This window comes from Nycticebus coucang, chromosome 8, assembly GCF_027406575.1.
Source record: "Nycticebus coucang isolate mNycCou1 chromosome 8, mNycCou1.pri, whole genome shotgun sequence".
In the NCBI taxonomy this organism is placed as follows: Eukaryota; Metazoa; Chordata; class Mammalia; order Primates; family Lorisidae; genus Nycticebus; species Nycticebus coucang.
The window spans coordinates 87,256,500-87,282,169 of NC_069787.1; the positions used below are offsets into that span (position 1 = coordinate 87,256,500).

General features: G+C 46.3%; 1 protein-coding gene across 16 annotated transcripts in view; it reads left to right on the plus strand.

Moving 5' to 3' along the window:
- TRAK1 (trafficking kinesin protein 1) overlaps positions 1-25,410 on the plus strand; it is a 195,329-nt gene extending 169,919 nt beyond the window's left edge. For 7 of the 16 annotated variants that reach the window (XM_053598666.1, XM_053598665.1, XM_053598667.1 and 4 more), the window contains 5 exons: positions 1,115-1,351; positions 2,554-2,870; positions 9,512-9,856; positions 19,568-19,670; positions 22,563-25,410. In XM_053598666.1, coding sequence (XP_053454641.1) covers positions 1,115-1,351; positions 2,554-2,870; positions 9,512-9,856; positions 19,568-19,670; positions 22,563-23,361 — 1,801 coding nt within the window. In that variant the 3' untranslated portion in view covers positions 23,362-25,410. Of the gene's footprint in view, positions 1-1,114; positions 1,352-2,553; positions 2,871-9,511; positions 10,140-17,299; positions 17,369-19,567; positions 19,671-20,402; positions 20,496-22,562 lie in introns of those variants that run through there. The other 9 variants (XM_053598671.1, XM_053598662.1, XM_053598670.1 and 6 more) reach the window with 5 other exon arrangements.
- The last annotated feature ends 260 nt before the right edge of the window (positions 25,411-25,670 follow it).

The following is a 25,670-nucleotide window of genomic DNA, read 5'->3' on the forward strand; positions in this document are numbered from 1 at the left end:
TTTGTTTGTTTGTTTGTTTTAGAGACAGAGCCTCACTTTGTCACCCCTGGTAGAGTGCCGTGGCTGTGGCATCATAGCTCACAGCAACCTCAAACTCTTGGGCTCAAGCAGTTCTCTTGCTTCAGCTTCCTGAGTAGCTGGGACTACAGATGCCCACCACAACACCCGGCTATCTTTTTTAGAGACAAGGTCTTACTCTTGCTCAGGCTGGTCTTGTAAAAAAAATTTTAACATCTTTTAGGAACAGAAAACGAGTGATTCAGTATGAGATACAGAGAATTCTTCTAGGGGTGAGAGCCAGGTTTCTATTTCCTTTATGAACATACCCAGAGAGGTCAGCTTCTACTGTCTCTCTTCCTAACTTCTGATCTTGTGCTTGGCCTGCCCCAAAGTATTTATAAGGACCCTGTAGGCCAAGTTTCATCATGATTCTTCTGTACACAAATTCCACCAATAGAACTTAAGCTCCTGAGAGTGATGAGCATCCAAGTGATCTTCAGTGTGTGTGTGTGTGACGCCCTCTGCAGCCCTGAAGGAAGCAGCCATCATAGAAACATGCCTACTTGTTTCTCTTTAAAAGAGAACTCATTAGCATCCATGTATGGGGGTTCTGCTCTTAAAAATAGCAGTTTCTAAAAATAAACAAATCTGGGATTTATCATATCACTATAGAAATTTAAAGCTAATTTTAGGACTTTTTTTTTACGTGAATGGTCAAAAAATATCCATTTACAAATATTTATTGGACCCTATCATGTCCCGTACTGCCCTCTTGGAACTTGGAGCTTCTTCTAGTGAAAGAAGAAAAGTAGCAAGAAGACAGAAGTAATACCTAAGAATTTATATTTGTAAGTCAAGCTTTAGGGGTGTGCAAAGCAGCATCACTCCTGCTAGCACACAAAGTGTATTCAGTCCTGGATTCAGTGGGTGTTCGCATTGTGGTGGGGGCAGCCAGCACCCTGAAAAACATGTGGAGGCACAGGATAGCAGGCTGCCTGGTGGCTCATTGTGGGCCAGGTGTCTTCTTGGCTCCTCTGTTGATAATTATTGGAGGGTTTAACTCCAAGGTCATTCCTGCATTTGCTTATTCATGCGTGTTGTGCACTCTCCCCAGTCACCAGAAGCGTGTCTTTGAGACAGTGAGAAACATCAACCAGGTTGTCAAGCAGAGGTCTCTGACCCCTTCCCCCATGAACATCCCTGGCTCCAACCAGTCCTCAGCGATGAACTCCCTCCTGTCCAGCTGTGTCAGCACCCCCCGGTCCAGCTTCTATGGCAGCGATGTCAGCAACATTGTTCTTGACAACAAGACCAACAGCATTATCTTGGAAACAGAGGCAGCAGACCTGGGGTGAGTGAGCTGGGAGTTTGATTTTTCTGTTTTGGACTGCAGTTGAGGAATCATCAGAGGGAGGTTGGGGAGAGTCACCTGAAAGTATAGACCTTATAGTTCCTCACATCTGTTCTACCAGCCTACACAGGCTCATCCTCAGTATTGATATTTTACCAGTTTAAAGAAATGTAACAAGGTGATACCCGAAAGTCTGCTTTTCTGTAAACTGCTAGAGGGGAGATTAATAATATTTCTTCTGTTAATCTTCACTGTTAAACTATGGAATAGACGATTGTTTTATGACCCCTTTGTACCTTGGATGTTGGAAAGGCTGGGGGGTGGGGGGACTCAAGCTCTCTGGTTTCCTTTAGAAGGTGGGATGCAGGGAGTCAGGGTACCTAAAAGTGTCCATCATGTTACTCATCCATAACGAGAGAGCTCTCCTCTGTAGTGGTCACCTCCTCTTTGTTCTGAAGTGCTCCAAACCTCCCCTTCCACCAATATTGTCCACTGTGAAGGCTTTTCCTTAATAAAATTGATTATTCTGGACTGATTGGGTCAGACAGATGGGAAGTCCTTGGATCAGAGCTGGGTGTTTTTTTTTTGTTTTTGTTTTTTGAGACAGATTCTTGCTCTGTCACCCTGGCTAGAGTCCAGTGGTGGCATCATAGCTCATAGCAACCTCGCACTCCTGGGCTCAGATCCCTGAGTAGGTGGGACTGCAGATACCCGCCACCACACCAGCTAAGTTTGCAATTCTTTGTAGAGATGAGTTCTTAGGTTCTCAGACTGGTCTTGAACTCTTGGCCTCAAGCAGTCCTCCTTCCTGGACCTTCTCCAGTGCAAGGATTATAGGCAGGAGCCACCACTCTGGACCCCAAAGCTGGTTTTGTTCAGCGTTGAGCTTTCCACACCTTTGCTTCAGGAGGAAATAGAAGCATCCCCTGAACCAGTTGGCCTTCTGGTGAGCAGGCACTGCAACCTGCAGAAGGTTGCTTCCTGAATGTTCCTGAGGGACGTGTTTAGAGAGACTGAATTTAGTCTGTGAAAATTTTCATTCCACCTTACTCCCCGCGCCCCCTCAGCCCCCCAACCCCGCAGCGGGGCGTGGCTCTCCAGGGCCGGTGTTTGTCTCCTGTGAACCTGCACGTGAACTGCCCTCTTGGTCCACGAGGTGCCCCTAGCGGGCCGCCCGGCCTCACACGCCCTTCTCCTTCCAGAAACGAGGAGCGGCGTAAGAAGCCCGGGACGCCGGGCACGCCGGGCTCCCACGACCTGGAGACGGCGCTGCGGCGGCTGTCCCTGCGCCGGGAGAACTACCTCTCGGAGCGGAGGTTCTTCGAGGAGGAGCAGGAGCGGAAGCTGCGGGAGCTGGCGGAGAAGGGCGAGCTGCGCAGCGGCTCCCTCACGCCCACCGAGAGCATCATGTCGCTGGGCGCGCACTCCCGCTTCTCCGAGTTCACCGGCTTCTCCGGCATGTCCTTCGGCAGCCGCTCCTACCTGCCCGAGAAACTGCAGATCGTGAAGCCGCTGGAAGGTGACCGCAGCGCGCCGCGGCCCCTGTCGGCCCTGGTCGGCGACGCCCTGTGGGCCCTGCTGCATCTGCGGAGGGCGGGCCCGCTCTGCAACGCCTACTCCTTCTTCTTCCGCGACAGCCGCCCGCGCTGCTGGTTCGAGTTCCTCTGAGCCGGCCGCGGGTGGACGGTGCGGGGAGAGGAGGGGACCTCAGGAGTGAGAGCAGCTGGCTGACTCAAAGTCACTTAGGGCCAGCGGGGAGGGGGTCTGAGGAGGTAGACTAGAAGGCTTTGCCTCGTCACACGTTTTGATGTCAGGTGCCAAGGAGACCCTGTGTTTGTTTGGTTTGGGTTTTCCCCATAGGCCACCTGAAAGCAATTTGTGGGCTCAGCTGTTCTGATTTGATCTTCATGTAAAGAAGCTGTGGAGTCCAAAATTTGGAGGCCAGGAGGTAGATGACTGCGAAGGGACGCGAGTTCTGAATCCCCTGCAGCTGCCCTTTTCCAGGGGCAGCTCACAGTTTAGTATTAGGGGCTCCTCAGATGATTACACTCATGGGAAAACTCCCTTTGCTCTTTTTCCCTTCCTTTCTTTTTTTGGGGGAAGTTGCTTCAGGCTTTATATGATGTTTTCCCTGTAGCTACTACTGCCCCACTGGGAGCTGCAGAGTATTTGCCCTTTCTGTTTTTTCTTCCTTTAGTTTGGAAACCCCTATGAATTTGAAAAGGTGTTTTAGAATTCTCTATTACATTTCTAAAGCCAAATGAGGATTTCTATGAGGGAGTATTTCTCAACTTTTAAAAAATTATTGCCCCTTCTAAGGAACCTTTTTAGACATTGTTTTCCCCAACCGCATCCCCTCGTGAAATTTTAATAACACTGATATTTATGTACTCTACATATATTCTGTGCTCTGTACCTAAATATAATACAGTTTTTTCACCTTAAAATAACCTGTTTTGTCCCCTTGGGGGCAGTATTGTCCCTGTTGAAAATGCAAGCCCTAGGATGAGGTCACGTGTGGTAACCAAGGCCTGACCTGGTTCCATAACCTCCAAAGCAAGGAAGAGTAGGCCGCTGAATTGTGTAACTGAGGCTCTCACTGGAGTTCAGGAAAGATTTTTTAAATTGTCTATTCAGTTGAAGCGTGGTGATTGTTTGCCCATCCACACTGTGTCTGTTTTTCTTTCAATAAAATCTTTCATTTCTGCAATTTTACTTTCTGCCTTACTTTTCTTTGTTTCCTCCTTAGTCTCTCGGAGATCATTAGAATTTATCATCTCTATCTTGTCTGCTTTCCACATTTGATTCCGTATTTCATTAGCTCATCTAAGAATATGTTTTTGAGTTAATTTTCAAAACACATCTCAAGAAGAGATTTTTAAAAATTTGTTTTGACCACACTCATCTTTATTCCTTTTAATCTTGTGACTTAGGGGTATTTTTGTGATTAGTTAATAAAAATAAGAGGAAATCCCATTAGATTTGCAAGACGAATTTTATATATAGTACTCTGCTCCCCTGGAAGCTACGTCACTACCATTAAAAGTCATGTTTTATCACTGTGGCCTGTAATATATCCCCATAAGTCTCTTTGTCTCTGTTTTGTAGTTCTGTCTTCTTAGCTGTTTAAAATATAACCAATATTGTCTTTCTTCCCTCCCTTTCTCAATTATTTTTTGTGTTACTACACTATGTTAAGTCTGATAAGGTGGGGTGCTGGTGCAGCACAGCTCTACTGTAGTGTTGATAAGTTACCCCACCTTTTGAGCCCTGTTTGCCTTAGTTGTGCAGTAGGCTCATAGCTATCAAACAATGTTGCAGAGAGAAGTAAGTGTGATGTGTTTGGTATTGTGCCTGGCACCCAATAGTGCTTGTTAAACTTGGGCTTCCCAAACTTGTCCCTATTCCGGCAGCTTAGGTCTACAGGGCCAAGTTCCTGGTGTTGAGACCTAGACCGCATCGTGCTAGGGTTGTGTTCTTCCCTTATCCTTTTCCACTGGCCTGCTCAGAACCTGATAGGATTCCCATGATCTCCAGCAGCCCAGATAAAAGTGCCCAGGGTGACAGGCCCCTGGAGAACGTTGGCTGGGATCTCAGTAGATAGCCAATCTGTGTCTACCATCGATATCTCCCTACCTGTTTAATTAATCTTGCCATCTGCTTATTGTTTCAGCCAAAATAGCTGAGCTAGGTGTTTAAGAATGCGAGTACTCTCATCTCTCATTTTACGTTATGAGTTGTAAGCAAGTAAAGAACAAACAAAACATTCAAACTAGAGAGGGAGATGTCTGTGTTAAAAAGACTGAGGCAGGCAATATTTCTTTTCCTGAATTTTGCTTTTCCTTTCTGATTAATTATAACTGTGGTAATATTTCCAAATAAACAGTATGTAATTAAGAGAAAGGATATACTTATGAGCTGTGCTTTATTTCCCAGGTTTTGTTATTCGGAGTACTGAGAGGAACACCTCTGACATCAGTGGGTTTGTTTTTTTTCTCCTTTGATGATGTGAAAACATTTTAGTTGGAACACAGGTGGAGAGGGAAAGGGGTAGAGACCATCATTAAGTTTCCTCTGCTGTCCACACCCTTGTTGCATAGAACTTTATTATGGTGCCAACCATGAGCACAAAGGCTCCTATTTCCTTGTCCTGTTGCCTAATCCCTGCCTCATTTTTATGTGGGTGGGAGGAGTGGGCCAGTCTTATATTGAATCGGTAGTGGGAGGTAATATAGTGGGAGATGACAATTGTGTTTGTGTTTGACAAGTACAGGAAGCCAGGCTGAGGAATGAGCTGGGGAAGGGATAGGAAAGAGGCAACCCTGAATAAGATGTGGTTCATACTTACCTTTTATTTTGTATGCCCTCTGATAGGAAAGGAAGGAGTTCAGCAGCTAGCAGATGGGTAGAATTCCCTCCTGGTGGTACAGGCAGTGGCAGCAGCAGGGAGGTAAAGTGTGAGATGTTCTCCCCAGGTGCTGGGCTTGGCAAACCCTCCAGAGGCCTTGGGACCAGCCAGGAGTAGAAATAGTCCATGAGCCCCACAGCATTCCGTAACTGAAATGGCACAGTTAGGTTAGGTTTGAGAAGACACTTGGATGGGGGTTAGAAGAGCCATTCAGGGTGTTATTGACTAGGTTTCTGAGACTCACATATGTGAGGCCCTCTCACTGCTGAGAAGCAATGTGTAGGGTTAAAAGAATGGACACTGGAGCCAGCCTTGGTTTCAGTCCTGGATTGGCCACTAGCCAGCTGTGCAACCTTTGGCAAGTTACTTTGCCACCCAGTACTCAGTTTCTTCATCTGTAAAATGAAGACAATAGGGTTACTGTTTGTTGTGAAGAATTAACAAGTTATAGGTATATACTGCTCAGAAGAGTGCCTACCCCTCAGTGAGCTCCCAGTAAAGGTTGGCTGTTCTTACATGAGTAAGGGATGTCCACTTGGGGTACAAATCCAAGTACAGTGCATCTTCCCACATCTTTTAATTGTGATCCCACTTAGTCTCCTTGGCTATGTGGTTTTCAGTGCATTTCTGCAGCTTCTTTCACTGCACACAGCAGACCCTTAGTAGTGGCCTCCTTTCTCTCTCGAGCCTCCATGGGAGGGGTTGGGGAGGTAGATGAGGCAGCCATTGAACAGACAGAGGAGTGAGGCCTGCGGGACTCTGGTTGGGGCCCTGACCTTCAGCATCTGTGAGTTCTCTCCCTGTGGATTGTAGACATCTCAAGCCCCTTTCAAAAGGACAAAGAGATCTGGCATTTCCTTGCATGGTGCTTCACTTTTCAGAGTCAGTTGGCTTTCCCTTCTTCCCCATCAACGGTAGAGGTGATGTGACCACGTTGTACCTGGGATTTCTCATCATCCTTCGTAGGTCCCAATGTGCAGAGATGAGCCTGACAGTGGCTCATTTAAGACTTCTCCCTGCTGCAATTTTGTTGTCAGGAATGTGTCTTTGTAGCCGGTGAATACGTGGACTTGGGCACATTAGGTAGTGTGAGTGGGGTTCGCAGGGGTGGTGAAGAATTCCCATCAGTAGGAGTGTATGTCTCTTGGCAGGCCCTGGACACCTACCTAGAAGTTTTGCTGCTGACCATTTATGCAGCAGGGGACCAGGGCTTTTGGCTGGAACAATGATGGCCTTGTTGTTCTCAGACCTGTGGATTTTGGGGAGTAGGCAGTGTGAGATTACGGAAAGAACCTGGCCAAAGCGACTTTGAGAAGTTGTCTAACTTTAGGTAGCCTCTGCTCCCCCATCTTTAAAGTGTATTACTTAGGTCATAGGGTGGCTTTGAGGAGTGAGTTGTAGAAAAATTGCCATGCAGGCCTGCTTCAGTACACAGCTTAATAAAAAAAAAAAAAGTGATGCTGTGGCTCCTGAGGCTCAGAGTCCCATAAACTGGTCTCAGCAGGTCTGCCGAGTCCCGGCTGTGTTTGACAGTGTTGCTGGTGAGCTGCCTTTGGGGAACAGGTCCTCTCCAAAGGGAGCTCGAGTCTCGAGTGCTTCCTTCAGATTCTCAGGATATCTGAGAGTTAAGAACCACAGCTCTACAGCAAGGTTTTTTAATGTTGGCACTGTTGACATTGGGGGCCAGGTCATTCCTTGTTACGGGGACTGTCCTATGCCTTGTAGGATTTTAGCAGCATCCCTGACCTCTACCCACCAGATACCATTAGCATCCCCCTTTTCTTCTACAGTTTTAACAACCAAAAAATGTCTCCAGTCCCAATGTCCCCTGCAGGTAAAATCATCCCTAGTTGCATACCAGTGCTCTAGACGTATCTTACCCCCTCAGCCAGATGCCCTCTTTCATTATATTCACTCTTCACTATCTTGTTTCATTTCCCTTTTGCATCTGGAGTATTTTCTATTTTTTTTTTTTTGTGGAGACAGAGTCTCACTGTACCGCCCTCGGGTAGAGTGCCGTGGCGTCACACGGCTCACAGCAACTCTAACTCTTGGGCTTACGCGATTCTCTTGCCTCAGCCTCCCGAGCAGCTGGGACTACAGGCGCCCGCCACAACGCCTGGCTATTTTTCTGTTGCAGTTTGGCCGGGGCCCGGTTTGAACCCGCCACCCTCGGCATATGGGGCCGGCGCCCTACTCACTAAGCCACAGGCGCCGCCCTTGGAGTATTTTCTATTTATATTCAATAGATTCCGATTAAGTAGACTGCTATTATACCTGTACACACAAGAAACTGGAATAGACCTTGAAGTGAATGTCTCTTTAAATGTTTATTAGAAGGATATACAATTTTTTTCTTTTAAGTGGATTTGAAATTGCCCACCGACAAAATATTTTCAAGCTTCCCTGGCTGAGATTGTCCTGGCTGAGAAGTTATTTTCCGGTGGTATTTGGAGGGAGTGCACTCACTGGGCACACCAGAGGGTCCTGGACCGTTTCCTCGTCCCAGCACCTGCTGGTGTTCCCTTCTCTTTTATCTTGGCTCCTGAGATGCTGGCTCCTAGCATCCCTGGTTCCCTTTCTTTCACTCCCCAGGGCAGCCTGGTAGCCAGCAGGGATTCTTGCCTACTCAACAAGTACATCCTGGGTAAAACAGTGGCGATTGTCTGGGTGTCCACCTGTATGGGAAGGCTCCTGTCCTCTGGTGCCTGATAACCTCTTCAAAGTCTCTCTTTTGAGTATAGAATATTTATTTGTGCAATGGTGTGCACGTGGGTGACTTTATCTGTAGAAAAGGGCTAGAACTCCCAGCCTCACAGGCTGTCCACCACAATTACCAGTATCATGTGAGGTGTTAGTAAGTATTCCAAGAGGAAAAGAGGGTTGCTCTATCAAATAGGTTGAGCAGAAACCCAGGATATTATAGCATACTAAAGGTTCTAAGATGCCCTTCTGTAAATATACTTCTTAACCCAAGTTCCTAAGCATACTAGGCCTTGGAATACTTCTCTTTATAGAGCCCCTGTGACACCTTGAGGTCCTCAGGGACACAGACTGATGTTATTACAGACCTTGCCTGTTATCATCTGAGTCCTAGGGTCTGGTGTCACCGAGGAGATGGGCTCCTCTGCTTTAGATCTCTGTGTGAATTTAACCATGTTCTTAAATCATGCCTCTTTTACCTGACTCCCTCTTCCTAAGCCTGCAGCCCCTTGAGGCTGATGGCAGAATATAGTAAACCTAAGTAAAGGAGGTGATGGTCACACCTATCATTTATCTCTGTGTGCTATTTTTCTCTTGTGAGTCGTGGGGTTGGTTTGACATTACCTTCTTCCTGAGCTGTGTCTTCCCTGTACCCAGCAATGTGTATTTGGCATTGAATTGGCACATGGGCACCTTCCTTTTATGCTCATCTTGCCATTTTTTGCTCTTCTATTTGTAAAATGATATGTTGAATTTGGAGGTTGACATCAGGTGATTAAAATAAGGACTTTATCACCAACTCTTGACACATAGTATAACATTAATTTTACTTTAAAAAAACAATTGGTATGATAGGATCTTAGCTACCATTGCATAGCAGGAAGGGCCAAGACCACTCCACCAAAGTCCCCACCATAGCACACCTATAAAGGCTCAGGTCCTGCTGGGTTCACACTAAGCACTCTGAGTTTAGCCAGCAGCTGTCATCTAAGATTTCCATTCTAACCCTCTCTTCCCTCCCTTATTTTCACTTCTCTTTCTCCTACAAGGTTCTGCCACCCTTCACCACTGGCAGCAGTTGGCCCAGCCTCACCTTGGGGGCATCCTGGACCCCCGTCCTGGTGTGGTCACCAAGGGCTTCCGGACACTGGACGTTGACCTGGATGAAGTATACTGCCTTAACGACTTTGAAGAAGATGACACAGGTGACCACATTTCTCTCCCAGGCCTAGCTACCTCTACGCCAGTTCAGCACCCAGAGACCTCAGGTGAGAGGTCCCGAGCACACGTGACTGTCTCAAACAGCAGAAGTTACCCAAGCCGGCCTCAGGCTTCCTCAGAGGAGATGCAGGAGCCGCCAACGGCCACGGAGGAGGAGGAGGAGGAGGGGTCTGGTGAGGGCACCACGATAAGTCCTGTAAACTTGGCACCTTTCCCGGAGGCAGAGTTCTGGGCCATCCTCACCTCTGTTCCGGGCACCATCCGTAGTGGGTCTCTGTCTGTAGCTTCCGCTCGTCTCTGTGGGTGATTATTAAAGCATTCCCATTGCGCAGTTCTGTTTTTAATACAGAATCTGACGCCTCCTATTTGTAACAAATGGGTATAACTCCCTGCCCATCTTGGAGGTGCATGGCCCAGCAGGGTTTTTAAAGTGGGAGCAGGAAAGGCTGCTAAAAAGAAGTGGATTATTGGGTCCCCTGAGAACATCAGCACCCTTCTTCCTGTTACAGGTTTCTCCATGTGTCTACAGGGCAGATTCTCAAATCCCCTGGTGACTTCCAAACTGAGCCGAGCTAGGCAGTTGTAGGGAAATGATGAGTGCTGCATTGTTCAGAAGGTGAATGAGAGAAGCTATTACCTGTGTGCTATATCAAGATACAAGGAAGCCTAGGAAATGTTCAGGGTTTCAGACAACATTGAAAGATCAGCCTTTTTACTTTCCTAACTTCAATGATGGCATATACGTTATTTTCTTTCCAGCTTATACATGTGGTCAAAGTGGCTTTTGGGGAAGTGTTTTAGCAGTATTCCTTAGCTATATAAACCCTAAGAGAATGTCATTAAGCTCCCTTCCCCCAGCATTAAAGCAGAATTAACCACACCCCAGTGGCCATTGGGATAGCAGGGCCCCTGGGAGCCATGAGGTCATATGGTTATTGTTTACCCCAGCAATTTGCTTTGGCCCAACTTCCTGGACCTCAGAGTTCCTTGTGCTTGGAAGACAGAGCTCTTGTGGGATAAAGAGAGAGACCCAGAAACAATGAGTTAACCTGATGTTATCATCCTCATAACAGTCATGACTTATCAAGTTTGAAGAAAGGACATTTGTGGGGGGTGATTCATGGTTTTCAGTTGTGAAGGCCATCACACGCCCCTGAAATACCAGGCAGAAAAGAGCTAGGCTGTGACAGTATTTCGAATCCTCTGGCTGATTTCAGACAGCTGTGGTCAAGGAACTTTGAGACCAACTTTTCTCTTTTTCTTTGACATAAACTTTAGAGGAGTCATCAAGTAAAAAGGATTTGTTTAGCACGTAGGTTTGTTTATGGTTTGATTTTTTTTTTTTCTTTTTTAGCGGTTACCATATTAAGCATGTGATGGAATTAAAATGTTTGTTATTTCATATCCACACACTCCAGAAAGGGAAACCAGCTGCATATGGTGCGTCCCTTTGTTATCAGCACTCATGCCCATCTGGAAGGCAGGCAGTGGGGCTGAAAGATGACATCTGGCTGGTACCTGTGGTTGAAAAGGTGGGCATTGTGTTGAGTGAGATGCCCTCGCTGCAGCGGACAGGAAGAGAGGGTGAGTCCTAGAAGTTCAAAGAAGCACCATTAGGTGCATCTTTGAGAAATTGTACAGAAGGAATTAAGCTTAGAAAGTCAACAAAGAACTTCTGTCAGAGAACAGAGGGAGAAGGACCAGTGATGAGGACTAAAGTCCCAACCACTTTCCTTACCAGAAGCAAAGACAAATTTTGTGTTCTTTCCTTATTCAAACCTGCAGCTAATTCATCGTAGCAACTTTATTTGAAGAGAGGCAAGAATATTTGTAGTTGAAACTGTAGAAGGCTAAGGTTGGAGGTGTATGATCAAAAAAGAATTATCTGGGTTGCTGAAGGTTATTTAGGAAGGATCTGATCATTTAGATCAGATCAAGCTGGTTGCAGAAGGAAACTATAAACAAAGATTTGCCTCTTTTTTCTCTATTGGAGGTGACATTTTGATTCTTAGAAGGTGAAAAGCACATGACTCTCCAGTCATCCTGGAGGCCCCGAATGGCTCTGTGCCTGCAATTGTGGAGTCCTGGGTAGACAGATGAGCTTTAGGAGGAGGCCTGGGGCATCTTCTGTCTTAGTGTTTGTGTCCAGGGTGGTCTGGTTCTCAATGCTTAGGGTTTTCTGTGGCCAAACAGCACTACCCCAGGAGCTTCCCTCTGCCTGGGAGGACTCTGTACAGAGACACAACTGGTATGATGGAAGGAAATATGGAAGATTTGCATATTAGGCACTTGTGTCTAGAGCAGTGTTTTTCAACCATTTTTATCTCATGGCATACTTGAACCTATAGTTAAACTTCCACTGCACACTTAAATTATATTGATTAAAAAGGAAGCAAAAAAAAAATACTTGCTGTGCTTTGAACTTCTTTTGAAAATAACTTAATTAATGATCTTTAAAAATTATCACAACACACCTAAGATCCTCTCACAGCACATGAGTGTGCCATAGCACACCAGTTGAAAATCACTGGTCTAGGGTGGCGCCTGTGGCTCAAGGAGTAGGGTGCCGATCCCATATGCCGGAAGTGGCAGGTTCAAACCTAGCCCCGGCCAAAAACCAAAAAAAAAAAAGAAAATCACTGGTCTAGAGCCTACTGCCCCATGAAGAAAGTTTTGAGTACTGGAAAACTTTACATGTAGTAATATATTTTAACGTATTATTCAAGGCATCGTTTGCTGATTTTTATAATCCCATTTCTTTAAAAGGGTGATTCCATGTCATTGTACTGTAAATAATTTAGATGATTAAAATGAATTATTTAAAACATTTTTAAAAGAAGTTTTACTTTATTTACTTTATTTTTACTTTTTAATTCATATGGAAAGTATGCTTTGTCAGAAATAATCATCTTGTCCTGAGAGTATTCAATACTTTAGGTATTTTATGTGTGGGGAAGAGCCTGCATGTGGTATTAAGCATTAAAGTCACCCAGTTAAATCTGTAGTTGGTTAGTGGGATGGACAGTTCAGTTGAATTATCTTGATCCTTAAAAGTAAGAAAGAATTGGGCGGCGCCTGTGGCTTAAGGAGTAGGGCGCTGGTCCCATATGCCGGAGGTGACGGGTTCAAACTCAGCCCCGGCCCAAAAAAAAAAAAAAAAAAACCACAAAAAAAAAAAAAAAAGAAAGTAAGAAAGAGTTGGGATTAAAGCCAACCCCCATCGACAGAGGAAGTTAAAGTTCAGTTAATTTTAATACTCATATACATGGATACTATTACATAATGGGGGGACATATCCTAAAACAAGCTCATGGCCTCTTACCTGGCAGTGGCCCTGTATCATAACAGGCTGAGATCCTAAAGTCAGTGGGGAGGGCAAAAATCACACTTGATCAAAATTACCCTAGAAAAATACCCTTAATCGCCTGCACCTGGACCCCAAGAGGCAAAAGCCGAGAATTAACCTTTTATGTCACTTCCTCATCTGATACCAAGGCCAAGTTCATGAGCAGCTACTGTGTGAGGGAAGGGAGAACAGCTTGTGGTGGAAAGGAGCCAGGCAGTAAGGCCAGGATTCTTGCAGCTTCTCCTGGAGGCAGAGCCAATTAGAGCAAAGCCACACCAGTCAATATCCTGTCTTGCATTTAGCCCCACCATAGGCCACAGAAACAGGGTCCAGGTAGGCTTGTGAGAACAAGCTGGCCTGGGGGCTCCGTGGGTCTGGAAGGAAGAGTCTGGTACACTCAGTTCACAGACCCTTGGGTACAGGGAATTTTCTTCCCGTGGTCTCCACTGAGACAGTGATGGTGAATTCCCTTCTGATGGGAACACCTCTCGATCCAGAGGAGTTGGGCGATTTGGCCAGGGTGGACGGTCAGCTCACACTCACATGCGCGAGGGGATGCTAAGGAAGCCTTTGTGATCTTGCACAGGATGTGTGTTAAACCAGAGCAAAACATCAATTCAGAAGTGGAAAAATGAGCAAAGAATGACAGAAATGACTCCTTTAAAACCAGAAGCCTAGTCAACCCTGCTTACAGTTTCCAGAACAAAGCCCGCTTATTGAAAGTGGTTTCTGTATGGCATCCTCACCTCTGAAAACCATGGAGAACCCAGTGTTCCTAGAGGCACCCATATGGGTTTCAGATGAGCAGGCATCTGTACCTGCCACTTTTCTGATGTGGAGGGGGCTGTAAGGGAACACACGGTATCCAGACTTGGCTGAGTTTTACAGCTGCTCTGCCTAGAGAAGCTCAGGAGACGTGCTCTCAAACTAGCTTTGGAATCACCAGCAAGGGAAGGTCCCAGTGCAGCTCAGCGAGGCCAGCTCCATTTGCTTGTTGGTGTCTGCCTGACAGCGGACATGGGTCTGCCCTTGTGGTCCTGGCAAGGATCCCAAGAAATTTTTGCATTTGCCCTTTTGACATTTTGGACAGCATCCAAAAAAAAAAATCCCCTTTTCTCTAAAAGATAACTCAAGGACACTGGAGAGAATTTCTGACCTTTGCAAGGTTCTGTGAAATCATTCATGTCTTAAATCATATACTTTTTAGATGAAACAGAGAGTAGACAGCCTGGTGTAATGGGAATAGGTAACTTTTAATTTTGCAGAAACCAAAAATAATTTGTACAGGAACCAGAAAAAAAGATCTGCTTTAGAATCTGTGATAAAAAGCTCCCAAGTTCCTGCTGGCCAGATATCTGATGCCCAGGGAGGTCATGGGTCTCTATAGACCTGCAGGGCCAGACAAGGGTTCTCTTAAAGAGATATTTATGCAGAGATAAACAGTTACCATAAGCTAATGTAAATCCTGGAAATAAAGTCTTAAAAAAATATCATCCTCGGGCAGCACCTGTGGCTCAGTGAGTAGGGCGCCGGCCCCATATGCCTAGGGTGGCGGGTTCAAGCCCAGACCCAGCCAAACTGCAACAACAAGAACAAAAAAATAGCCAGGCGTTGTGGCGGGCGCCTATAGTCCCAGCTGCTCGGGAGGCTGAGGCAAGAGAATTGCGTAAGCCCAAGAGTTAGAGGTTGCTGTGAGCCATGTGAATCCACGGCACTCTGCTGAGGGTGGTACAGTGAGACTCTGTCTCTACAAAAAAAAAAAAAAAAAATCATCCTCTACAAATACTTTATAGTTTAAGATCATTGTTATCTTATTACAAGAAAGCTGCTTTGGTACATTGAAACTAATCTTGATTCCCCAATACCCTCCGGAAGAAAATACTTGTTAAAGCTGCATTAATTAACATGATATTTATATAAATGATGAATCACAGGGCAAAGGAAAGCTTTATGGAGCTTTGCCCACATGAACTTATCATAGAACTTCCCCCCCCCCGAAATTTTGTAGATAGAGTTATATAATGAAGTAACAGAAGAAAGTCTTCAAGGTATTTTCTATGCCTTGATTTTTAGTCTTATAGAAAATTCTGAAGCATTGCTTCTTGCCTCCTTGTTTAATGAAAAGAGTTATTTCTTATAGCTAACTGGCAAAGAAATATCTTCCTTCCCCCTTTCCACCCCTCAATCAAAAAGCAACAAAGTCATTAGAAGCAGGGCATTAAGAAAATACTGATATTCTTAAGGCTTAGTTTAGGCCACCCTGCCTTGAAGTTGGGTAGACAGTGGCTTTTATTTTCAATAGATTTGTTTTTGCTTGGATAGAAAAAGCTGGCCTGCAGGTGCCTCTGTTGGGTGTTGGTTAATGAGTTTATAGAACTTGCAAGGCTGATCCAAATCATGTGAGGGTATCATCATATACAACATGTCCAAATTAAGACAAGGAAAGAAAGGTCGGGGCATTTGGTTAATTTTCCACAAGTGGCCATTTCCCATTGAAGAGTGGGCAAAGAATATAGAAGGCTGTCAGTGCATCACAAAGACAGGGTCCCATTTTCCAAGCTTTTGAGATGCATTTGTAAATTTTTTTTTTACATTTTTAGAAGTTATTTATTTATTTTTGAGACAGAGTCTCAAGCTATTGCCCTGGATAGAGTGTCATGGCAGCATAGCTCACAACAGCCTCAAACTCTTGGGCTTAAGCAGTTCTCTTGCCTCAGCCTCCCAAGTAGCTGGGACTACAGGCGCCCACCACAACGCCCAGCTATTTTTTTTTTGTTGTTGGAATTGTCATTGTTTTAGCTGGCTGGGGTTGGGTTTGAACCCACAAGCCTCTGTGTATGTGACCGGCGCCCTACCCACTGAGCTACCAGCACCGCCCTTTAGAAGTTATTTATATGAAATTTTAAAAATATAGCATGGCTGTGTAACATGACTGGTGTTTATCCGTCCTCAAAGGAGAAGCAGCTGTGCATGGGCGTGTACTGTGTGGTCCATAGAAACACACCAGGTGCAGCTGTATTCTCTGACATCTCGGTGGGCTCATGTGGGAGTTCTTTTAAGGACTAGGTTCTAGAAAGCTTCTGTTGTCCCGAGCACATTACCAGTCTGCCCTTTCACATGGATGGGAGAAGAAGAACACCATTAGGATTGAATGAAAATGGCAGAGTTGGTGTGAACAAAGCTCCTTCAAGTTCCTGGGAACCCCTGCGCCCTGCCAGTGTCCCACCCTTGTCTGTACTCTTTTTGCATCCTCAGGATGAAGCGGTGGGCTTTACTGCCTATCTCCCCTGGGGGACTGAGCGATGCACACGCCAGCAGCCATCCTGGCCTATACGGCACAATGTGCAGTGACAGCCAGGGAGCAGGCCCCGACTTTGCTAGAGACTGGGACCATGTCAGGGCTCTTTCATCACTGGCTCCAGCAGCAGAATCCCAGCCACCCTGCTTCCTAGTCAGTCCCAGACATCACAGGCCCCAGGGAAGCACTGTCAGCCAGTGCCACTTTCCACATGTACCTACTCCAGCCAGAAAGCATGCCAGTGTCCTCCTAGAGGGCAGGGACCAGGACTTTCACCCTGTGAAGTCCTCTGTTGCACCCTTCTGCAGCTAGCAGAAAGAGGTGTGCTTGCATGTGGTATGTTTTCAGTACAAAAAAAGTGTATGCTGGCCTACCAACATAGATCTTGAATAATCAAGGATTAATTAAATTTAAAGCTATCAAACATTGTACCAGTGTCAGAACTTGGGAGGAGAACAATTAAAAATAATAAAAGACTAGAGTTTCTTACTGGTAAATGCAAATTCACTCCTAAAGAAAATGGTGAAAGTACTTGTCACCAGGAATACTCCAGCCTGTTCTGTGTGCCCATCTCCCCACAACACTCTGAAGCTAGGTTGAGAGAGGAAATAAGAAGTAAGGGAGTGAAAGCAGTAAATGTAAGAAACCTGTCCTCTAACCCCCAAAGTGAGCAGCATGAGATGAACTTGTAATACCACCTTCTGCTAAGAACTTCTGGTTTAGATAAAGCAGAGCCTTCAGTATGTGGTGTGGCCTTGGTGATGTCAGTGGTGAACCCTCATCGTGGGCCCCCTGCTGCCTGCCAAGAACAATGTTTTATGTGCCTCTTATTATTTTTTTTTTAGCACTTGCTCTCTCCCTGCAGCCAGGGCTTTGGGAATCAGCCTGTTGCTTCTCTGTGACAAGCAGGAAAAGCCTCTGGCAAGCCCAGCCTCGGGTGACTCACTATGTCTATGTTGTGTCCTAAGGAAGGGTGGTGCAGCAGTGGCCCAGCAGTCAGTGGTGACGTGCGGAGAGTTCGCGGGTCCAGGCGTCCCCGTGGTATTTTGCAGGGGCTGAACCTCTGGCTTTGGCACTTTTGACCCTTGTTGATCTTCCTTGGTCTTCTTAAGCTATTCATTGCTTCTGGGGAGTGGTGACTTGTAAATTTTTAGCAGCCTTTTCCTATCCCCAAAACCCATTTGTATAAGATGGGTTTTGCTTCTGCTGATGCAATTATGTCTCTAAAATGTCCATCTTATACTACCTGTTGTGATTGAAGATCTAATACGTGAGGTGGGGGAGGAGGACGTGAACATTTGTGACCTTTTGATTTGATGGTCTGGCCATGTGTTTAAATGGGTACGCTTCTGATTTTAAATCCAGCCTTGCCTTGTTTGATTTTTTTTCTTAATGTTATCTCTCTTTCAACTATTTTGTCTTTAATTATTTCTATTTCCTGCTTTTTCCTCTCTTCCTTCCCAAATAACCCCTCATGCCTATTATTTGGGATGCTTTTCTCAGGTTTTCTGTTGCTTTTGTTTCTAGACCTTATTGCAGTCAGAGAATCGTGATTGTTTGGTTGCCTTTTCTTCATAGCTTATTCCATTTTTCTTTTGCTTGCAGCAGTTTCTTAGTTATTGGAGTTCCTAAACCACTACATTTATTGGTCAAGAGACAGAGATTCATAAAGGCTATTTTTATGTGTTTTTATTTTCTTTCCCCTTCCTCCCACTTTGCCTGGAGCTCCCTGTGGAGAGTTTGCTGTCATGGCCGTGGTTCTGGCTGTCCTGCCAAGGGCCACAGGAGCCTCCTTTGCCACAGAGCTGGACCAGACCATAAAAATCAGGGCAAACCAGTCTTGCCTTGCTCCTCTAGTCACTGTCACCATTTTTGTGCTCTGGATTTGTCCTGCCTGCTTCAAGTTGTTTGTCTCCAGCATTTTTTTTTTTTTTTAATTTTTATTTTTGTTTCACCTGGTTCCTGGTTTTCTTTTAAAACACATCATTTGTGTGTGGATCTGTAGATTGGGGGCACCAACTTATTCTGTTTTGTTTCCCTTTTCCTTTTTGTCAAATCCAAGAGAAAACTTCTAGTGAGGAGCTAAAAGATTCTAGTTCACAGCCTTTTGAATCTGCATGGCCTCTGAATCCTCTTGGCCTCTGATACGCTAATCCGTTTTCTCCCAGGAGGTCTCTGGGGGCTGAGCTGCTACAGGGGGAGAGGGGAGGGCGGGACGGGGTGGGAGAGTCATCCCTGTACTTCACTGTGCATGCTATTTGGTGCAGCATCTTTTTTTTTTCTTTTTTCTTTTTTTCCCTGATGCCTGAGTTATGAATGAGGTTGACCTCTACAATCATGATGTCTCCCATAGCCTCCGTCTCTCATTCCTTTGCCAGCTTTCTGATGCATGGTCCTAATACTTCTGTGACTTACTCTGCTCCTGAGCAGAGTCCCCAGCTGCCTCAACAGCAACTTGGTAGAGCATTAAAAGGAAGTAAATTGAGGATAACTTGTTGCCATCTCATTTCCATTAGAAATCAGATATCACAGAGATGGCAGGAAAGCAGCCCGGGTGGGGCGGGGGATACCCGTGCCACTGGTACCACTGTGTGTCAGACCAGACTGGACCCTGGAGCTTTAGCAGCACTCCACAGAGCCCTGATCTCTGGAACTTTTGACAGATTATTGTTGAGGCAGCTGAGGTCCCCATCTCCCATCATAACAATCACACCCAGGCAGTAGTGGAACCAGCTTCCCTAAGCCCCTTTTCGTGAGAACAGAAAAGGGAGCTATGCGCCTTGCCCTGTTTCCAGGTGCCAAGGGCCTCTCCCTGCCTGCACCGCTCCCTTTCCTCCAAGCAGAGTTTTGGTACTTATTTACCAATGAAATGAAATATAAAGCGACCAAAGAAGATAGCAGATTCTACCCTGAGGAGAGAAACCAAATTTACCCACAAAAACCCTTTAAGCCCCCACTCTCACCAACTGGATCCACTACTGGCCCAAGAACACTGATGAGGAACCTTGTCTGGATTGGGTTGGAAGCTGGAATCTGATGCTCTGCAGACCAGTGCTCAAAATTGTAGTTATTTTTGAGGAACCACCTTCAGTCCAGAACGTGTGTTTCACCTTCCTCGCCCAGATCCAGTCAACAAGGTAGCCCATCACTTCTTGCATCTGTTGAGGGTCATGCTGGATTATTATTTTTGTCATTGTTATACTTAGATGCAAGGAATATGTTTTGTTCCCCTCAATTTAGCACACCACCCTGGGAAGTGCATGTCACAGACCAACTCCACCTTTACCTTCACCACCTGTCGAATCCTGCATCCTTCAGATGAGCTCACTCGGGTCACACCAAGGTAAGGAGCACACACCTAGGGTGGGCAGGGGTGGGGTGATGTTGGGGTGCTCCCTTGCCTATAAGGCTTAATGTTGAGGAAAGCCAAGTAGAGAGGTTCATTCAAAAACCAACTTTATGTAGCCAGCTTAAGCATCTCATCAGCATTTGCAGTTATTCTGGGTCCCACCTTTTCTTTTGAAGCAAGGCTCTTGGTTGCTCTTTTACTTAGCCATGGATGGATTAAGGAGGTCTACCCCTCCTTAACCAGCTGATGCTGACACTACTACAGGCCCTACAGCCAAGTCTATTGGATATTTTTCCCTAAGTTTATCAACAGAGCATGGAGTTCTTTCCTGGATAGAGTTAACTCAACCCTGTGGAAGGCCCTTTGCCTCTGGAATAGGTACCAGGAACTATACACTACAGCCAAACTGTGAAGACGAAAGTGATAAAACTCCAAGATGGAGCCACGTGGGCAGCATAGTTCATTGCACAGTTCATTGATCAGGAGGACTTGTATGGTGTGGGTTGGTCTGTTTGGCTTGATTTCAGGCCTTCCACAGCTCCCAGTGAAAGGGAACATGGTCTCTCCTAACATAGCAGAGTGACCCCCTCAGCCACTCTCTGTGTGATACAGTTAAGCAAGATGTCCGTTAATGGAAGGCGAAACAGAAAGGGAGGGTGGGAAAAAGGGCTAGCTTGAGAGAGTGGCCTCCAAGGAGCACCTTAAACTGTAAATGATTCTCCGCAGGTCATGTGAGGAAGACGATGAAGCAGCCATATGCCCCGTTGAGCTGAGAGGAGATGTAGGGCAGAGAGTCTGAGCCCACAGGCGAGGCAGGGGGTGAGCACGCTGTCAGCAGGGCCTGCCTGGCAGGGTCACGTGGAAGGAGCTGTGTGCACGCGTGGCCACCACTAACCCGGGGACTTAGCCGTGAATGTGTCTCTGTGGTTGTGCCTGGCTAACGTGGCCTTTGACAGTTGATACCCTTAACTCTTCTAAACAGCCCCAGTCAAGCTGAGTGCCAGCACTAATAAAGGCCTAACCCGTTCTCACCAGACCCAGACGGGGATTTTTAAATTTTACCTTTGTCTTCCCCATCTCCCTCCCTGCCCCTGGAGAACGTGGTTTCCCATCCTGTGGCTTTATGTTTGGAAGACATTGTTTTTAAAACCATGGGACAAAGCTTCCCCCTGTAGGAGCCTGGTGTCCTGGGTAAGTAGATGGCACTCTTGTGACCACAGCCATAGGACCAAGACCACACTCACATCTTCATACAGCCATGTCAGGGGCACAACAAGCCAGGGAAGTCAGTAGCAGACGAGGGCTTTTTTGGCCTAATTTGAAAAAAGTCCACTTGAAACAAAAGTAAAAATCTCCCCAGGAATGGCCATGATTTAATAGAAAAATTGTTAAGAGAAAAAAAAAATTTAAGTCTAGAACATTTTGCCCTTTATATGTCCACATTTATACAATTTCACCTGTACCTTTTAAAAAATCCACATTTTTAACCTTAGGAATCTGCTTTGGTTTCTAATCTCATGCTTCTCTGAGTGTTCTCAACCTGCCAGCATCCCTACTCCTGAGTTTGTGTGAGATGGGTCTGTTCTGTGGTCCCTACCCTGTGCTGACTGGCCAGTGGTGAGGTCAGCTGAGTGCAGAGCCAAATGGTACCTCTGGCTTATACTTGCTTTTGAACTGTCTTCCCCATAGGAGGGCACCCCTGCTCCAGGATGGGCCCTCTACCTTCCCTTTCCCCCATTTGGTGTTTTATCCAAAGCATCTGGAGTGCTGCCAGTCTGGGGAGAGAGGTTCTGGTCCAGCTCCTGGGGACCACCCAGTCGACCTGCTTCAAGGGGTGCTGGTAGCCCCAGCCAGCACCAGGGTGGTTCCCATAAGACTGTTAGGATGTATTTGCGTCTTTGCCCCTGGGATGCTCATTTAGAAGCAGGGCAGGGTGTCTAGACTACTTGGCCACCCCTATCCCCACAGCAGCTATTAAAAAAGACTCTTTCCTGTTTTTTCAGTAAACAGCAATATGTTTACCTTTACTGCCCTTCTGGTGAATTTTTCTGTCTTATTGGCCTTCAAAGCTGGATCCCAGCTGTTGGGACCTAGTGGTCCTCAGTCAGCACCAACAATGAATGAACATATCTCTCTGCCTTCCTTAGTGACCCAGATCTCACACGCTTCAGCAGGTCTTCGTCTAGGTGGCACTGTAGACATGGGTCTGCTAGCACATGAATGTCCTCCTGTGACCCCATAACTCCATGGGGCAAAACAGATTTGGATGAGTGTGTGAAGAGGATTCAGGGCAGCACAGCACAGAGGAAGCAGCACTGTGCTGGGAGTCAGGAGGACGCTGACTGATGTGTTCCCTCTGGCGTTGGCCCCCCACACTGTGGCCTTTTTGCCATTCCTATAATAAAGAATATCTCAGATCCCTTAGTCCTGGTTGGTGTCTGGCCTCGGGGGGAAGTAGGTGTTAGGAATTTAGGAAACTTTTGTAGGGAAAGAAATCTTTGCTGAAAGGCTTCTCTCCCTATTCTCTGATAGCCTTGGGGTCATTCAGACTTGCTTTTGAATTTGGGACTGTCCACTTAATAGCCAGGTGTGTCACTGAGGAAACCCACTAAGCTTTGAATCTATTTCTCCATCTGCAAAGGGAATAGTTATACCCACCTGCCAGGTTGTCTTAAACCACGTTCCCATTTAAGGGAATCCAAGACTTCCCTGAGTGAAAGGGAGGAGCAGACATGAATAGAGGCATCTGTGGGGACCTCAGCTGGGAGCATCCCCTCATTTTGTCCCAGGCCTGCCCTGTGTCCCCTGCAGGAGACTGGCCACTGACTCTTTCAATGGTGTTTGTGTGCATTTCTGATGAATAATTTGTTGTGTCTTCTTTTTTAGCCTTAACTCAGCCCCAACTCCAGCTTGTGGCAGTGCTAGCCACTTGAAATCCACGCCAGTGGCCACACCGTGCACTCCACGGAGACTGAGCCTGGCTGAATCCTTTACTAACATCCGTGAGTCCACGACCACCATGAGCACATCCCTAGGGCTTGTGTGGCTGTTGAAGGAGCGGGGTATTTCTGCAGCTGTTTATGACCCCCAGAGCTGGGACAGGGCCGGCCGGGGCTCCCTCCTGCACTCCTACGCTCCCAGGATGGCTGTGATCCCCTCCACCCCGCCAAACTCGCCTATGCAGACGCCCACGTCCTCCCCGCCCTCCTTTGAGTTCAAGTGCACAAGCCCTCCCTATGACAACTTCCTGGCTTCCAAGCCGGCAAGCTCCATCCTGAGGGAGGTGAGGGAGAAGAAGAACGTCCGCAGCAGTGAGAGCCAAACAGATGTGTCTGTCTCCAACCTCAACCTCGTGGACAAAGTCAGGCGGTTTGGAGTGGCCAAAGTGATGAACTCAGGGCGACCCCATGTCCCCACATTGACTGAGGAGCCAGGACCTCTCCTCTGTGGGCCCCCGGGACCCACACAAGCCCTTGTCCCTGGAGGCCTGGTACCCGAGAGCCTGCCTCTTGGATGCCCCACGGTCACTAGTGCCATCGGTGGGCTGCAGCTCAGCAGTGGTATCCGACGGAATCGCAGCTTCCCCACCATGGTGGGATCCAGCATGCAGATGAAAGCCCCTGTGACTCTCACCTCAGGCATCTTGATGGGTGCTAAGCTCCCCAAACAAACTAGCTTACGGTGAGGGATGGGGGGTCTTATTGCCCTAGAGGAGACCAATGCTCTCCCGTCTTGCACCCCACCCCCTCTCTTCCCTTCCAGTGCACTGTCTCCCTCTTCTCTCCTCTGCCCATCCCCTCCTGAACTACACAAATCAACCTCGTGCCTAATGGAGGAAGAGTGAAAACTCTCTACAATGTGTATATAGGACTTGGGGACCTCATTTCTGCCCTGCTCTTTCTTCAGATCCCACAGGAAGTGCCCCTGTGCTGGCATGACTCTCATGAGAACTATGCCCCTGCTCACCTGGGGGAAGGGGTGTCCTGTTCTTCCTTCCTTTTGAGAAGCACTGAAACTCCCAAGTGGGTTCTTATCCCATGGATAGGAAACCAGTGAATCCCGTGGTTGACCACCAGTGTCACACATGATGAGCTGTCAGGGCTCAGGTCATAATGCATCTGGGTGTTGTCCAACACCCTGTCTCGCCCACCCTGTGAGAGTGTAAGGAGCCTCCGTCCTCAGCCACCTGCAGCTGATGTAGCGTTCATATCGGAGAGCTTTTTTCTTTTATGGGTGGCACAGCTTCTTCAAGACCTTCACTACTCTGCCTCAACGGACAGTCATTTCTTTTGTGAGGTGTGACCTTCTCTTTTCATACCTTCAACTTGAAGTCATCCTGTGTTCTATAATCAGCTGTCAGGCCACATGTCTGACCTGAAAGAGAATGTATTTATACTCCTGCTGCATTTGTTCAGCAGCCTGTCCATGTTCTGTGTAATTTGTTTTATTTTTCCATTTTTTTATATGCAGGGAAGTAATGGTACTGGTAGTGTATGTTTTCTATGTGGTTCTATGACACCGAAATATAAATTTCAAACACACCACGCTGCTCATGAGATAGCAAATTACTTCTGGGACTCAGTGTCACAACTAAATTGATTTAAGACCAGACCCAAGATAACTTTAACAATAGGATTAAAAGGAAAGAGCATAGGGAAAAAGCTTATCAAATTTGTCAGTAGTAAAAGTAAAGGGGAAGAACTAAACTAGATGGAATACTCGACTGGTTCCGGGGAGAAACAAGACCTGGCATCCTGCTGGCTCCCGCCCCTTCTCTGGAACTCAGGGACAGCCCGTGTGCTTGTGCTGCACAGTCTTCTGTGGCAGCCAGTGTCTGCCCACGTGTTGCCCTCTGGTTTCAGAACAGTGAATGGTCGTAAGGATCACAACAATATTTTTTCTCTACCCCCCCCACCCCCCAAAGCCTTTTATCTCCTTGTACTACTTTTTATTCTTAGGAAAAGACAGAGGTGCTTGCGAAAAGAACCACAAACAAACAAGGGAGCCTGGTCCTGTTGCTGTCACCGATTAAGTTTTAAACTCTTATTTATTACTTGTGTGTGCTGTATTTTAAACAAACATCCTCTCTCCTTCCAGCTCCAGATATAGTGTGTCTGTGGCATTCCAATCCAAGCAGTTAATTTATTTATTCTAATCTGAGGACTGCACTTTACATTCTGGTGTTCCATGACCACTTGTTCCAGACATTTATAGAAGGAAAACATCCTGTGTAACTGAAATTGTCATTGTGTCCTCTGCCCAGCAGATGTACCCTTCAGTTAGGTGAGGGTAACTCTGTGTCCACCAAGGATACTGTGAGGAAGTCCCCAAGGAGCAGGCTTCAGTCCCACGATTTCAAACCTATTTATTCTCTGAACACAAGAGTGTTGGTTAATTATGTTCTCGATTCTCCTTGCTGTTGTATGTGTGCACTCACTGCGAGTAACTTATATCTTTTTATTTGAATGTATTTCAAAACGGTAGGTAGAATAACAAAGGAATAGGAAAACTATGGACTGAATGGACCACTTTATGTCTTCAGAGGGAGGAGCCACTTATCACCAGAAATACCATGTAAAAATCAGCAATTCGGAGGTTGCCGTATTTAGCATAGTAAATAAACGATCAACCCGTGCAACCACTACCAAGAGTGTGTTGTAATGCATCAAAAATCAACAATAAAATTTTATTCGCTAATGAGTATCAATAAAGTAAGTTCCAATGATGGAAACCACACTGGTATTCTGATTTGTATTTTCTTTTTATATACACTATATATACTTTATATACAATTATATGCCTTTTTCTTTCAACATAATACCATGCCTTAGACAACTTTCCAATCGGAACCCGAAGATCTCCCTCACTTTTCAGCACTGTGTACTTCAGGCCACTGGGCCGAGAGCAGAGAATCCTTGTATGGTAAGCCAGGAATCCTCATATTGAAATGGAGTCTCTTGAATGTGTGGACCGGAACTCCCTGCCAATCTGTAA